The sequence below is a fragment of the Ambystoma mexicanum genome, chromosome 2q, assembly GCF_040938575.1.
Source record: "Ambystoma mexicanum isolate Mex_15411 chromosome 2q, UKY_AmexF1_1, whole genome shotgun sequence".
NCBI lineage: Eukaryota > Metazoa > Chordata > Amphibia > Caudata > Ambystomatidae > Ambystoma > Ambystoma mexicanum.
The window spans coordinates 1,477,962,491-1,477,976,928 of NC_090924.1; the positions used below are offsets into that span (position 1 = coordinate 1,477,962,491).

At 43.5% G+C, this 14,438-nt stretch overlaps 1 protein-coding gene across 1 annotated transcript in view; it reads right to left on the bottom strand.

Annotated features, from left to right (window-relative positions):
- Positions 1–1,284: 1,284 nt before the first annotated feature.
- The window catches only part of LOC138570290 (zinc finger protein 300-like), a 38,695-nt gene continuing 25,541 nt past the window's right edge, over positions 1,285–14,438 (bottom strand). Inside the window, exon 2 of the mRNA XM_069649062.1 lies at positions 1,285–3,387. Coding sequence (XP_069505163.1) covers positions 1,613–2,692 — 1,080 coding nt within the window. The 5' untranslated portion in view covers positions 2,693–3,387 and the 3' untranslated portion in view covers positions 1,285–1,612. The remainder of the gene's footprint in view (positions 3,388–14,438) is intronic.

A 14,438-nucleotide genomic window follows, 5' to 3' on the forward strand; every position in this document is an offset into this window, starting at 1 on the left:
CTGTGCATTATCCTAATAGAAGAATCCAGGTCTCTTATAAGCGATTACAATTCAATCTGTTCATGACAGAGTTGTGGCTCCAGAAGAGTTTTAGCATCCAAAGGCAGACTATGTAACATACCCGAACAACCTGAAACTACTGACCACCTAGTTAGACAATATAAAGGTTCTATAGATCTGCGTATGAAGCACTTATGCAGAGCTATATAGAACATCAAGGAAATGAAGTCCTTAAGATTCTGTTACAGACTGCTGGGGGCACCTGGCAGAAAACAGATATGTTTTATGGTTCCGTATTTAAGTTACACATTTACTGAAGTTTTATGCTATTGGATACGTGTAACAAATTATGTATTTTATTTCATATAATGTATTGACGAGGTTTGATGCATAAGAGTCTATTGAATACCATCATTGAGGCAGTCCACGTTCTCCCACTCTGCTGTTAAGGAATTATGTATGTACGTACAATTATTGAATTATGTAATAACTGATTGATGATCATTTTATAAATGAAGTATAAAGGTTTTATGTTAATTCAGACATACTTAATAAAAAAAAGTGATTCCTTTTTGTGATGAACTGATCTGTGCTATATCCATTCAGTGGACTCCGATTTAGTGGAATACCTGGAAGCTGGTGGTATTCTAGTGTGTGAAGTGTGTAAATAAAGTTGTGCTATTCTTGTGCAAACCAAATGTGGTTTCCTTCCCCTTCTGTAGATGCAGGAGTGGTGAACGTCAGTGACTTGTTGAAACGTACTTATCCAAGGCATAGTATTGTTTTCTCTTTATTTTACTCTCTCTTCGATGCATTGGATCATGTCAAGCTGTTAACTGGTAAATAGCTTAGTCTGGGAGTATATTGCGGGTTTTGTGATTGTACAGAATGCTATGATGTAAAGTAGGGGAAACGTGAGGCCAACCCATTTAAACTTTGTTGTGAAATGTAAAATGACTCTGTGTACAGGTAAAGAGGTAGAAACTATTTTCTCTCCTGGTTAAGGGATGATACGAGCTTCTTCTAATTGTGGCAGCAGTTCATATATACTGATATTGAATACTTCCCCAGCGTGATTTCTCTGATGCATCAATACTTCACCATTTCCCTTGGAAGTCTGGTCACATTCAGAACATGTATATGGTTTCACCCCAGTGTGATTTCCATGATGTAGCAATAATTTTCTCTTTTGCTTGAAAGCCTTATCACATTTAAAACAAATATATGGTTGTGACTTCTCCTAAGTGACAACAGTCCACACTTTTGCTAGAAAAACATATCATATACAGAACATGTAAATGGTTTATTTCTAGGTGAAATTCTTTCATGTCGGAATAGCTCTTTATTTTGTTTGAAAGCCTGATCACAATGAGGACATGTTTATGGTCCCCCAGTGTGATTTCTCTGATGTCTCAATAGATCACTCTTTCATGTGAACTCCCGAACACTGTAGAAATTCTTTTTTTTTTTAGCAGTGTGATACCGCTGATGTAGAAATAGTGCAACCTCTCCATTGAAAGCCTTATCACATTCAGAACATGTGTAAGGTTGCACCCCAGTGTGATTTCTTTGATGTTTTTAATAGGTGACTCTTTTGCATGAATGCCTGAACTCATTCTGAACATGTATATGGCTCCACACCAGTGTGAATTTGTTGATGTCTCAAAAGAACATCCTTTCCCTTGAATTCCTTGCCACATTCAGAACATGGATAGGGCCTCTCCCCAGTGTGATGTCTTCTTTGATGTAGCAAAAGATGACCCTTTTGTTTGAAGGCCTTATCACAATCAGAACATGTATATGGCTTCACCCCAGTGTGATTTCTTTGATGTATCAATAGATTACCCTTTGACGCGAAAGTCTTGCCACATTCAGAACATGCATATGGTTTCTCTCCTGTGTGATTTCTTTGATGTAGCACTAGATGACCCTTTTGCTTGAAAGCCTTATCACATTCACAACATGAATATGGCTTCTCTCCAGTGTCAATTCTTTTATTTTTCAAAAGATCACTCTTTCCCGTAAAAGCCATGCCACCTTTAGAATATGTATACGACATCTCCTCTGTGTGATATCTTTGATGTAGTAATAGATGCCCCTTTTGTTTGAAGGCCATATTACATTCAGAGCATGTATATGGCCTCTCGCCAGTGTGATTTCTTTGATGTAGCAATAGATGACTCTTTTGTTTGAAAGCCTGATCACAATCGGAACAAGCATATGGTTTCTCCCCGGTGTGAGTTCTCTGATGTTGCACTAGGTGATCATTTCGCGTGAAAGCCTTATCACACTCAGAACAAGCAAATGGTTTCTCTCCAGTATGAATTCTTTGATGTTTCAAAAGATCACCATTCCCCCTGAAAGCCTTGCCACATTCAGAACATGCATATGGTTTCTCTCCAGTGTGATTTCTCTGATGTAGCACTAGATGACCCTTTAATTTGAAGGCCTTACCACATTCAGAACATGCATATGGTTTCCCAGTGTGTGTTCCTTGATGTCTCAATAGGTCACACTTTTGCTTGAAAGTCTCATTGCATTCAGAACATGTCAGCTCTCTCTCACCAGTGTGGAACACCGCAGGTAGGAATTCAACATCTTTTTGCTTGAAAATATTTTCAGATTCAGAAAATTCATCAAATCCCTCCATTGTGTTGACAATATGCTTCAAGGCGCTTCTTGGTATCAACATTTACAGTAGACTGAAATCACAGCAGGGATTCTGAATCATCATCACCATGGAAACCACTTCTATCGCTGAAGCCCAAAGTTAGATTCTTTTCCTTTCTGACCCTGCACTCACTCCATTCTCTCAGTAGGGACTCAATGGTGAAGCATTAGATGACGCTTTTTATTGAAAGGCTTATCACTCTGTGCACTTTTATGGTGTTATTCATCCGTGGTATACCATTTGCGTGCATAGATGGTCCTAGCTCTGGCAAGCTATGTCGGGGTCAGTGAATTCACAAGGTTTCTGTGGTGTTAGCGTCTTCTCTGTGGATTCTTTAAAGTATTACTCTTTTCAGGATGAATCCCACTGAGCACATTTGGACATCCTCTCCCGCGGAGTTGGGGACTCCTGCATTCATTTTTCTACATCCATTATTCACATGCACATGTAGGAACATGTATTCAGTATATTTGTGTTGTCATTCCTCTGTGTATATCGTCAGGTGGTTCAGAAGTCCATTTAGTTCTACAGAGCTGTCCTATAGGATAGAACCTAGTGGTAGATCCGGATTTTGCACATGTGTGTATCAGAGTTACTGTCTCTACTGGGAATGGGTTCTCTCATGCAAGTGAAAAACATTCATGAGACAACACTAACACAGCAAAACATTTCCACCATTAATGATTCACCTTTTCCATACGTCTTATTTGTGTGTCCTGTTTGAATGGAAAAAAAAAATCTCTATTAGTGTTTAGTAAGCATACAATACAGATACATTACAGTGAAAAGTCAGAAAAAAAACACAATAGAAAGTTTCTACTTCATAACAACAAGCTTTTGAAACAGTGGATTATTATGAAATGTGCAAAGGACAAGGACTGAGATGTGTAGTCCCACCTGTGTCTCAGCCTCAAGAATAAAAGTCAACACAGAAACCAAGGCTCACAGCAAGCATGAATACATTGTGGTGAAGAGCCTGTCACCAGAGTCTGAGAAATGGTTGCCCCTCCAGTCTCTCATGCTGGATATTGACAGCTGACCAGCTCTGCTGGGCATGGCAAAGATAGCACAGCCGGAACAAGGTGGACACCTACCTTGGGCTGAAGGACCAAGAAACATCATGGAACACAACAATATTGCTGGGTTTCTGGCTCCAAATCTCCATAGAAATTAGGTCTCTTTGAAGTCTCTTCCCAAAGATGAAATTAGCCTGAACCAGGGGGAAGGAATTCAGGAATGCCATCTAGATATGGTGGACAGATTTACACCCACGGGCTAAAGCAACCTTACGGTTTAAGTGTAGGACCATCCACAGTTATTCCCTAAAAATAGGCAAATATTTCTAATAAAACAATAACAATATTCTCAACAAAAGCCCACAATGGAGCCCCCACCATGTCTCCACCTACACAGCTTTAAGGATAGTTTTGAATCATTGGTGCCAACATGGCAGTGCCAGCGAGAAGTAGCGTTACTACCTCATCTGAAGAGGAAGTTTACCGTATCTTTTCATTTGCATGAATTATTAATTACAGGGTGCAGGTAGGCAGGCTTACTAAAGTATATGTTTTAGAGAGAGATGTAGATTTAATTTGTCTAAAAAAAACTGAAATACACCAATAGAACTAGGAATTCCATTTGTGCTTCCCAAAAGAAGTTGTATTCCCAACTTCAAAAAAACAGTTAAAAAGAATATAGTAAATCCAGCTGTGAGGGACAGACAGGGCCCGTTATATCCCTGATCCCTCAGAAAGCCCTCGCTGTACATGGGCCTACCTAGAGTGGCCTAGCTGGCCATTGTCAGCCTTAATCCACTCAACGCACTACAGTTTATCAATATCACAACTTGAGTTGCAATCCTACAAGCACTGTTTGAGCACATTGAAGAGGATAATGTCAGGGTCAATGATGGAGTCGGGGTTGTATTTTATTAAAAAATGTATATAGCCTTAAGCGCAGCACAGAAAATATGAACCATACACTACAGGACGACCCATTAAACAGAGAACATTTGTTATTTGGGAAAGGAGATGCGGTTTAAAACAAGAGTGAAATGTGGATAAGGAAGGAGGGGCATGAATTATGTCGCCGGGAGCATATTTACGGTGTTTAGCGGCTTACACATGGTCAAGGGAACACACAACTACTGACATCAGAATAAAAACATTGGGTTTCATTAACAAAAAGTAAAACATGAGACTATTGCATGGAAATGGGTTCAGGATGGCTGTCACATAAAGGTTCTTGGTAAACGGGATTATACATGCAGAATGAGAATTAAAAGGCTTGCAGACAGTTCCAGACAGGAAGGTCTCCTGCTCAGTGATTTCTAAAGCTCAGTTCTTGTACTTTCTTCTGGGGACCACAAGGCCCCTCTGACTCCCTCTGGATTTTAGGTCTTTCTCCTTTTTTCCCCAAGTGTCCTAAAAGTCATCCCCTTACTGGGGTTCTCCTTCGCGCTGTTACTTCCGGTTGCACGGGCTCTCTCCCTGTGATACACATCCCCTCTTCTGGTAATCAAAGTAATTCCCTCTTGGCGGTGTGTCGCAGAGTGTGTTTTGTGCAGTGGTGATGACATGAGACTTTGGAAGTTGAGGCAGAGTCTGTCTTTACTGACTAGTCAAGAAGGTTTGCTCTTTCTACAAAGACACCAGCACTGCGCGGAACACGCACAGTGCGTTTTGTGTTTAGTGATGCAGGGTGCGGCTCGAGGTCTCTCCCAGGATTCAGCTAAGGAGGTTTGTTGCCAGATCACCAGTGGTACCTCGCATCGGTTAGCACTGTATGCTGTACTTGCCTCAGTGAAGGGTAGTGAAGGTTACGGCACGCGCCGCCAGTATTTTTGTCAAGTTAGGCTGCATCTCCGCAGTCTACAGCTGTTTGAGTTCCTCTGAAAACTTGCAAAGTACAATGTGCGCATTACAGAGTCAAGCTGTTTTTGATCCAAATAAATTTCCCAATGCACATTTTGGGGCTTCCATGGCGGATGCTTTTTTCAATCCCTATAATTCCGAGTCCGGAAGTTCTATCTGTTCCGATGGGTATCTCCACACCAGAGGGAGCACCAACCAGATGCAAATTGAATAAGGATAAGAGGAGACACAGAGGTCCTTTATGAATGGGGACGTGGCAGCCAGCTATGGTGCGTCGGTCACTGCAATTTTTCCAGCGCTGCCGGATTCAGCAGTGTCGGCCCTGGAATGTGTTTGGGATTTGTCAGTGGATTCCTGATGTGGATGCAGGCGTTTCAGGGCTTTAGAACCATGTGGGACTTGAGGTGGCGGGATTGACTCCATCGCGTGCCATCCCACCCACAGGACTGTCTCGCTCACCATCATTATATGCTTGCGATGCCTCAAAGGTGTTTGAGCCCTCTGCTTATTCACATCAGATACCCGTGCACAGTGAAGCAGCCATTGTCTGTCATCTTCTGACCCTCCAAACTCAGCTACTCCAGTGTGGCATGCTTTAAACTTTACTTTGGCTAATTTGGAGAGATCTTATGAAACTTTACATGTGGCAATAAGCACTTAAAGAACAACATGGCATGTTAAACGGCCAAATTAAAATTTATTGAAGATTTCTTTTTTCTAATGACGAGGGGGTCCGTTGCAATAACATTCCTAATGCTTTGAATGAAATGTTTACAAATCCTACAAGCGTTGCCAATGTCAGTCACCAGATCACCGCTCTGCAATGCCTGTTGCCTTGAGGGAGGTGCAGGCAGTTGCAGAGGTGCAGGCAGTAGTAGAGGGGCAGGCAGTAGCACAGGTGCAGGCAGTAGTAGAGGGGCAGGCAGTAGCACAGGTGCAGGTAGTAGCAGAGGTACAGGCAGTAGCAGAGGCGCAGGCGGTGCCAGAGGCGCAGGCAGTAGCACAGGTAGTACTAGAGGTGCAGGCAGTAGCAGAGGTGCAGGTGGTAGCAGAGGTGCAGGCGGTTGCAGAGGTGCAGGCAGTTGCAGAGGTGCAGGCAGTTGCAGAGGTGCAGGCAGGGCCAGAGGTGCAGGCAGGGCCAGAGGTGCAGGCAGTTGCAGAGGTGCAGGCAGTTGCAGAGGTGCAGGCAGGGCCAGAGGTGCAGGCAGGGCCAGAGGTGATGACCTCCATTAGAGATCACTTTGATGCACCAGAAATTGTAGTTCTAGGGGATCTTCCGCCTACAAACTCCCGAACAACTGCATTTACGAATTTTCAAGCGTTTCTCCTAAGAGATAAGGTTTCTTTGTCTAAAAAGCCCCAAAACATTAAAATCACAAGGATTCACAAAAATGTATTTGCCGCTTAAATACCGGATTGGGTGTCCACAGTCATACGGATGAAACTGCTGGGCTTGCACATTCAGCCCTGCTGGGCTTGCACTTGCACATTCAGCCCTGCTGGGCTGGCACATTCATTCAGCCCTGCTGGGCTTGCACTTGCACATTCAGCCCTGCTGGGCTTGCACTTGCACATTCAGCCCTGCTGGGCTGGCACTTGCAGCACGGGACCCTCCATTACTCACTAAGATGGCCGCTGCATTTTCGTTCACAACTCAGTCTTCCTGGCTGCACAATGTGGACTGGCCGCAGTCCGAGTTATGTCGGCCAATCCAGGGAAGCCGGTCACCTTTCAATGCCGTTTATCCCTGTCTGGACCTATCCGGGACAGGCCCGGGCTACTGGACCAAACCCTGCCTGACGATCTCCTGCATCACACCCTCTGTCCATAACCTATCCACCAGCCTGGCGCATACCCCTGCGTTTCATCAATCTTGCGTAGTACCCGATGTGGGTCAACCCATAGGTAGGAGTTCTTTCACCTCCCCATCTCTGCTACTCGGGTCACTGGCATGCACTCTGAATATGCTGATACCACCCCATACCATCCGCTGCTGCCCTGCGACTATCCACCACTATTCACACCTAAGAAATCCACCACCAAGTTCTCCTCCTCTCCCGCTCTTACTGACAACTCTGCATTACCAGCTCCTCCTATGGTCATGACATACACATGGCCCCTCATACTGGAGTCCGTGGTGACTCTCTCAACTGCCCCCAACACTGAAGCTAACCCTCCATGCCGCTTGAACCTCTGCTACATTTTCCTCATCCCCATCTCTGGCAACCACATTAATGACACTGATATATGATATGATAGTTTATTTATATAGCGCCTATACACAATATGTTTCAGAGCGCTTCAAGGCAAGTGAGGGAACAAGGGAAAATACAACGACATTCTTACAGGCCATGAACAGTAAGGATGTGAAATTAACTATCGTACTCGGCCTGATGACATTTCAGATAGTGCAAGAGCTAAGACATAGATAAGGAAGGGAGGGGGAGGGTGGGAAGGAAATGAAAACAGACAGGCCACTACCGTACTAGGCCTGCCGACATTTCTGGTAGAGGCCAGAGAAAAACAAAAGGTGAGGGAGAGGGGTGCAGAAAAGGAGGGGAGGAACAAAACAAGCGACTATCGTACTAGGCCTGACGACATTTCAGATAGTGCTGGAGGGCGGGGTGAGAGGGGACAAGTAAGGAGATGGGGGGAAGGAGACAGATGAGGTTGCTATCATATTAGGTCCAGGGACAATTCTGATAGAGTAAGTGCATAGAAGAAAGTAAGGGGAGGAGGGGAGGCGATAGGAAATGGGAGAAAGGGAGAGGAGGGGAGAACAGCGAGTAAGCAGTCAAAAAGAGTGGAGAGGCAAGAGGGGAGAGCGAATACAATTACAGAAGTCATTAGTAACACATAATGTTGCAAGTCCGGATACAAGATGAATATGGGAACAGCATGATTCAGGGCCATCATGAGAAAGTGTGATGCACCGTGAATCAACGAAGTCCATAAAAGTGAAATCCGTCATTGGCCACTAGACGGTGAAACCAGAATGTATCAGGAGAGACTCCTGCAGAAGTAGGCTTGGGGGGGTGAGGGGGGAGCAGGGTAGAAGAATCAAGCAAATCAGACAACACCTGTCTGCAAGAAGTGTGGGGGGCACAAGGGAACAGCACGGGGGATCAGAGTGGGTGGGGATGGCCTGTGGGGACAGATGGAGTAAACACATGTTGGTGCATGCTTACCATGCTGTCTGAGTAGGGGGTCAGGCCCTGGGTCCTCCTGGTCAGAACAGGTCCAAACAGGAATTGCACTTTTCTCCGTCAGCCCATTTGTTTCAGACGCCCGGGCGAGAGATACCTTTGATCTAAACGTTAAGAGCAGGAAGGAAGCGGCAGGGCTAAGAAGGTGTGTGGTGCTTAGGCCAGGTGACCTAGATCCACTTGCACCTGCTCCCCATCTGCAAAGGAAGAGGTGGGAGCACTTCTTAAGTATGGAAAAAGAGCGGCAACCAGGAAGGCACCAGGTGGGGAAAAGAGCAGCAACCTGGAAGGCGCCAAATTGATACCATCAACTAAGTGTTCAGCACCATCCAGAACTAGATGGCTACCCCTAATGTAGGTTTTAATGACGGATCACCAAACTGCCTCAAAGCACTTGACTCTTCCAATTCCTCCCTCCTTATCGATGGCTCCTCCATCCCTGTTCTCAAAAATGCCAAAACACTTGCCAACACTGCCAAGCTCATCTCGCTAAGCAGACAGTGCCTGACCCCAACAACTGCCTGACCCTCGCGAGAGATATGATATTGAGTAAACTGGACTGTAGTCTTTAAGGGCATGTCAGCATCCAATCTGGCCAAGATACAGTTACTGTAAAATAAAGCCCTGCGTGCCGCCTTGGGTCTCTGCAGGTCCGGCCATATATCTGCTACTCGCCGTGAGGTCCACTGGCTGCCGTTAAAACCAGGATTCACTTTAAAACTTGGACCATTGTACACCGGTGCATCCCTAAAGAAGCACCCCCGTATCTGGACAATTGCATTTTAAGAAGACACCACTGTAGATCTCTCCGCTCCTCCGGTCAACTTACCCCTGTGGTCCCTCGTTTTAAGCACTCCAGTGCAGGTGGTGTTAGCCTCAGCACACCAGCCCCCTCTCTCTCTGGAACTCACCCCTTTGTACATCAGAAATGAACCCTCTCATCCTGTCTTTAAGAGACTACTGAAAGCCTGGCTATTTGACAGATATGACTAATTTCTAACTGTTCTCGAGAGACTTCTACAATATTCGTATCACCTTCTTCATGATACCCGTGGGTCTGGGCGTCGCACTAATAAAAAATAAATAAAAGAAATACATGTTTGGCGTATCAGAGCAGACCACGATGGAAAATTATGTTTCTATACCCACCAAATGGGCAAAATCAGATGTTCAATACTAAGGTACAAATCAGATCAGGTAGTGGGTTGGTGGCGAGTACGTTTTCTTGTAACCAGAAAAATATGGGGTTTAAGAACACTAAAAATAAGGTTTAAAAATTGGCAGTGGGTAAAAATATGCTTATGCCTTTTCTGAAACCAGTACCTGCTCTGGAGGCTCGAAGTATGGAAGATTTTGACCTGTGTATCCTCAGGAATCATCCTGATGATGAGAATGAGGAAGCAGAGGTTATGTTGCCCTTTGACCATATAACAAAGCCCCCGGAATGTGCAAGAATTGTAACTGGTGATTTAGAGCTGGAGAAGGGTGCCGCTCAGTCAGTATTGCCCAGGGATTTTGTGTGTAACTCTTGGGATCAGGACCTCAGAAGTATTGAAGTGGGGCATAGTGCTGAAGTGTGCTCTGCTGAGGTTTTGCCCAGGAGACATTTTGACCGAAGGGCGACACAGTGCAGTTCTCCACCTTTTAGGACATTGGAAGCTAGATGTGCCCAGATTTTGAGGCTATCAGCTATTAGTCAGTTAAGAAGGAGTCAGAAGGTTGTTGAGTGGTCTGTCTACCCAAATAACATATCTTGGTGGGGCAGATTAATGTTCAGGGGGTTGAGGGAGGAGAAGCAACCTGTTAAAACGTAGAAGCTTTTTTAAAACAACCTGGGTATGTTGGGCCTGGCGGTGGAGGCTGTTTCATCAAATCCACACATTGTGTATATTGAACAGATATACAGATATTTAGGGACAGGGAGGGGTTGCCTCTTAAATTGTCATCATGTTTTGTCATTATTTAATGAGGTCCCAAGACTTGGGTTAAAACGGTCCTCTGATATCCTGCAAGTGGAGTTTGATAAAGATCCTCAGTTAGATTTAACTAGGTAGCATTTCTCTTCCAATTTGGTTCATTTAGTGGTATTGGAAGAATCGCACGTGTTCCATCTTTTGGGTTATGACATGTTTGAACGGCAGGGGAAAACTGTGGGGACGGGGAGTACACTGATAGACCATACATTGCCGAATTCCGTGGACATGTCCACTAGGCCCCCTTTAAAGATTGGCTTATGCCGCAAATCCAATGCACTGCGCTCTGTATATAATTTGGATGGGATTAAAGATGATCAACCAAAAGAGATTGGTTTTGATTGGTCCACTATACTGACATCCCTACACCAAGCAAGACGTATTGCAAGAGAGTAAAGTCGGCCCCTTAGGTGGACCTGTTGGAACACTCGGGGTCATTCCCACCTTTTGCCCTTTCTGTTGATAATGTTTGTAGAGCAGAGTATGAAATCATTTGTTTCCAAGAAACTTGGTTAGAGACTATTCCATCTATTAATAATGTTCTTTTATAACACGCTTAATACTGAGCGGATTTTAAGGGCAAACCTGTATTGCTATGCATTGTCTTGCTTCCAAGACACACGTTTCCCCTGAGCTATCCTCCCAGCCCAATCAATGGACGGTTACGTGTTGTGTAGAGAAGGCACATAGAGGTCTGATGGGCAATGTTTTATTCAATTCAGATTCGATAGCTTTGGATTTTTACTAGTAACTCATTTTCACATTTGTCAAAAACTCCCTGGTTGCTTTAATAGTTCTTCCAGCAGCACAGATCACACAACCTTCTGCTGATTTTTTTTTTTTTTTATTGGTATGGTTGAGAAACTCAACCTTTCAATATACAAAATTAAAATACATTTTTACATTTATCATTTAAATCCATTCAGCACTCAATATAAACAGTCATAATCTACATCATATACATAAATAAGAAAACAGAACAAAAAAACACAGGTATAAAACGAATGAAACACAACCTCTTACAGACTTTCCCAATTTATCACGACAGATGAAACTCAAATCTTGGGCCAGCTTTATGCCGGCTTTAGCTGTTTTGTCACTATGAGAATGTTCCCCTTTTTTTATTCTATGACATTTCTATCAAGTTTTAGCTCATTCAGGAAATTGACTGTTGCATACCCAACTGATTTAGAACACACATGGAATATATATTTCCAAAGATCTTCTGCTCCCATGTTCACCTTGTGTTCCAATAAAGTTTTGAAGTGCTTAGTTCTCAGGCCCTTTAACATGTCGCATTTCGTGATAATATGCTCAAGGGATTCAACTTCAGCATTACAAAACCGACAGATACCGAGGTCAGGGATGAAAAAGTTGAAAATAGATGACGCAAGAATACATCCTTGCTTCAGACCCCTAGAGCTGTAAATCGGGTCAGATAGACTCCCATCGTTAGCCAATCTGATTTGTATTGAGGTCTGAGTGTGTAGATCGATGATCCATTTGAGGATGTTCCAAGGGCAGTTGTTTTTCATCAACTTCATGATTAGAAGTTCCCTTGGAACCGCATCAAAGGCGGTTTTAAAATCCACAAAGGCCACATACAAAGGTAGTTTTAGCTTGGCTTGCTTGGCAATAATCGTGTTTAAACATAACAAATTGATCCCTGTACCTAAGCCTTTTAGAAAACCAGTTTGCCATGGATCTCTTGGTCCCTTATTGTCAAGCCACCCGTTAAATTCACAGAGCACTAAATGTGCCAAAATGTTTCCCGGGCAATCAAGGAGGCCAATAGGCCTTTAAGAGGCCGGGTCTAATCTATTGCCTTTTTTATATAGCGGGATAAGTATGGACTTCCTCCATGAAGAGGGCACCATCCCAGATTGCATCACTTCTTTAATTATTTGCTCGAGAATGCTTGACCATATTTCCGGGTTTGCTTGAGCATTTTATTGCTAAGGCATTCGGGACCAGCAGCCCTCGAGCTGCTAAGCTTTGCTATGTACAGCAGTATATCATTCCGGTCAAATTTTATTAGATGATTCCAGTTTTTACTTTCTCTTTCAATGGCAATTTGGCTGTCACTCAGAGAAGATTGATATATTTGCAAGAAGTACGCACAACAGGCTTTAGCCGAAATAGGGTTTATTTGGACCGAATTTTGGTCTTTATAAGTTGCCTCATTTATGCCACACCCCATATTTCAGCCGTTGATTTGGAGGCAATCTTTTTCAACATGAATTCACTATCTCTCTGAAAACATAAGGCTTTCCTTCCTTTTTGCCAGTTTCTGTATCTCATACAGAGTTTTTTAGTTTGTAACATCTTTTCCTCCCTTGGGAGACATTTTAACATCTGTATCTGATGTCGGAGCTCTGATTTTTTAATCTTCACCTCTATATCAAATGTATGTGTATGTTTATGGCTTTGGCCTTGTACAGAGTTCTTGGTTGTTACATAATAAAGCATAGAAGACACATAATCCCTCCCAGAATTGCAAGACAGATGTTTATTAAATCGAATTAATGAGGCATCAGACCATTTCAATCGATTTCTTGCATCATTGGCAATTACACGCCATTGTAAGTCCTCCCATGCTTTACCACAGGCTCAGTCTCCAATTCCCATTCTAAGCAGAGTTGGTGATGGTCACTTTTCGCACTAGGTCTTATATCCAGGGATTGGATCATGTTCATCATTGCTTTGTTTAACTCTTAATAGTTCATTGTGCCACGTGCTCGTGGGTGGGATATCACCCTCCACAGCACCATTGATTCCACCTTGTTTCATCATCGCTAATGTTCTCTTGTTTCACCGAGCCAGATGCAGATTGATGTCTCCCATCACTAGCACAAAGGTAACATTTCTTTCCAGAGCAATTCTCACAGAAATGTCCTCAAGTGCTCAAAAAAGCAGTCTGGTGACAGATGAGCTTTCCCCCAATAGATGTTACTAGAAGGAAGGTATGGGTCTCGCTTGACAGTTTGATACATTGAATGAAGGGAGTGTCAGAATTCAGGTTTGTGACTTTAAATCCTTTGGATTTCCTTATAGCTACAAGAAGTCCTGCCATAGGTTCTTCCCCTTAGAGGTGAAATGGCAGGTTCTATCACTATGTCAAATCCATTCCAGATGGGTGACTCAACCAACCAGGTTTCCTGCATTACTACAAAATCAAACTCATTGAGCTCTGAGCTATTGGTGTTCCAGCATAAGAGGTTGGTTTTTTCTTTAATGTTGGATTGTTATGCGTGGTCAAATCTTTCATTTCTATAGGTGTTTTGGCCTCTATTATTCGACCCAAAGATGCGGGGGCCCAGTTTTTTTAACCCATCCTTTCACCTCCTAATTCTTGACACTCTTCTTTATAAATATTGAAGCCCATGTGGAGAAATGAGTTTCTAGCTTCCCATACTATATCAGCTAACAGTGTTGACCAAAACATAATCCTCGACCTTGACACATCCTTGTCACTCAAGTCAATGTCAGAAGATATTATGTTTCTCAATTCCGGTATCTCTTTACCGATATTAAGAATGCATGATCGGCTGAGATCATGTTGATCATAGGGATGTTCTCTACATTCTAGAATGAAACCGTGGTAATTGTTTTGACCCATGGTCCTCACCTTCGGAGTTAACAGATGGGTTGAGCTTTTACTTGATTTCCACTGATCTCCCCGAGTCATTCTCCCTGACGCTGGCAAAACCCTTTC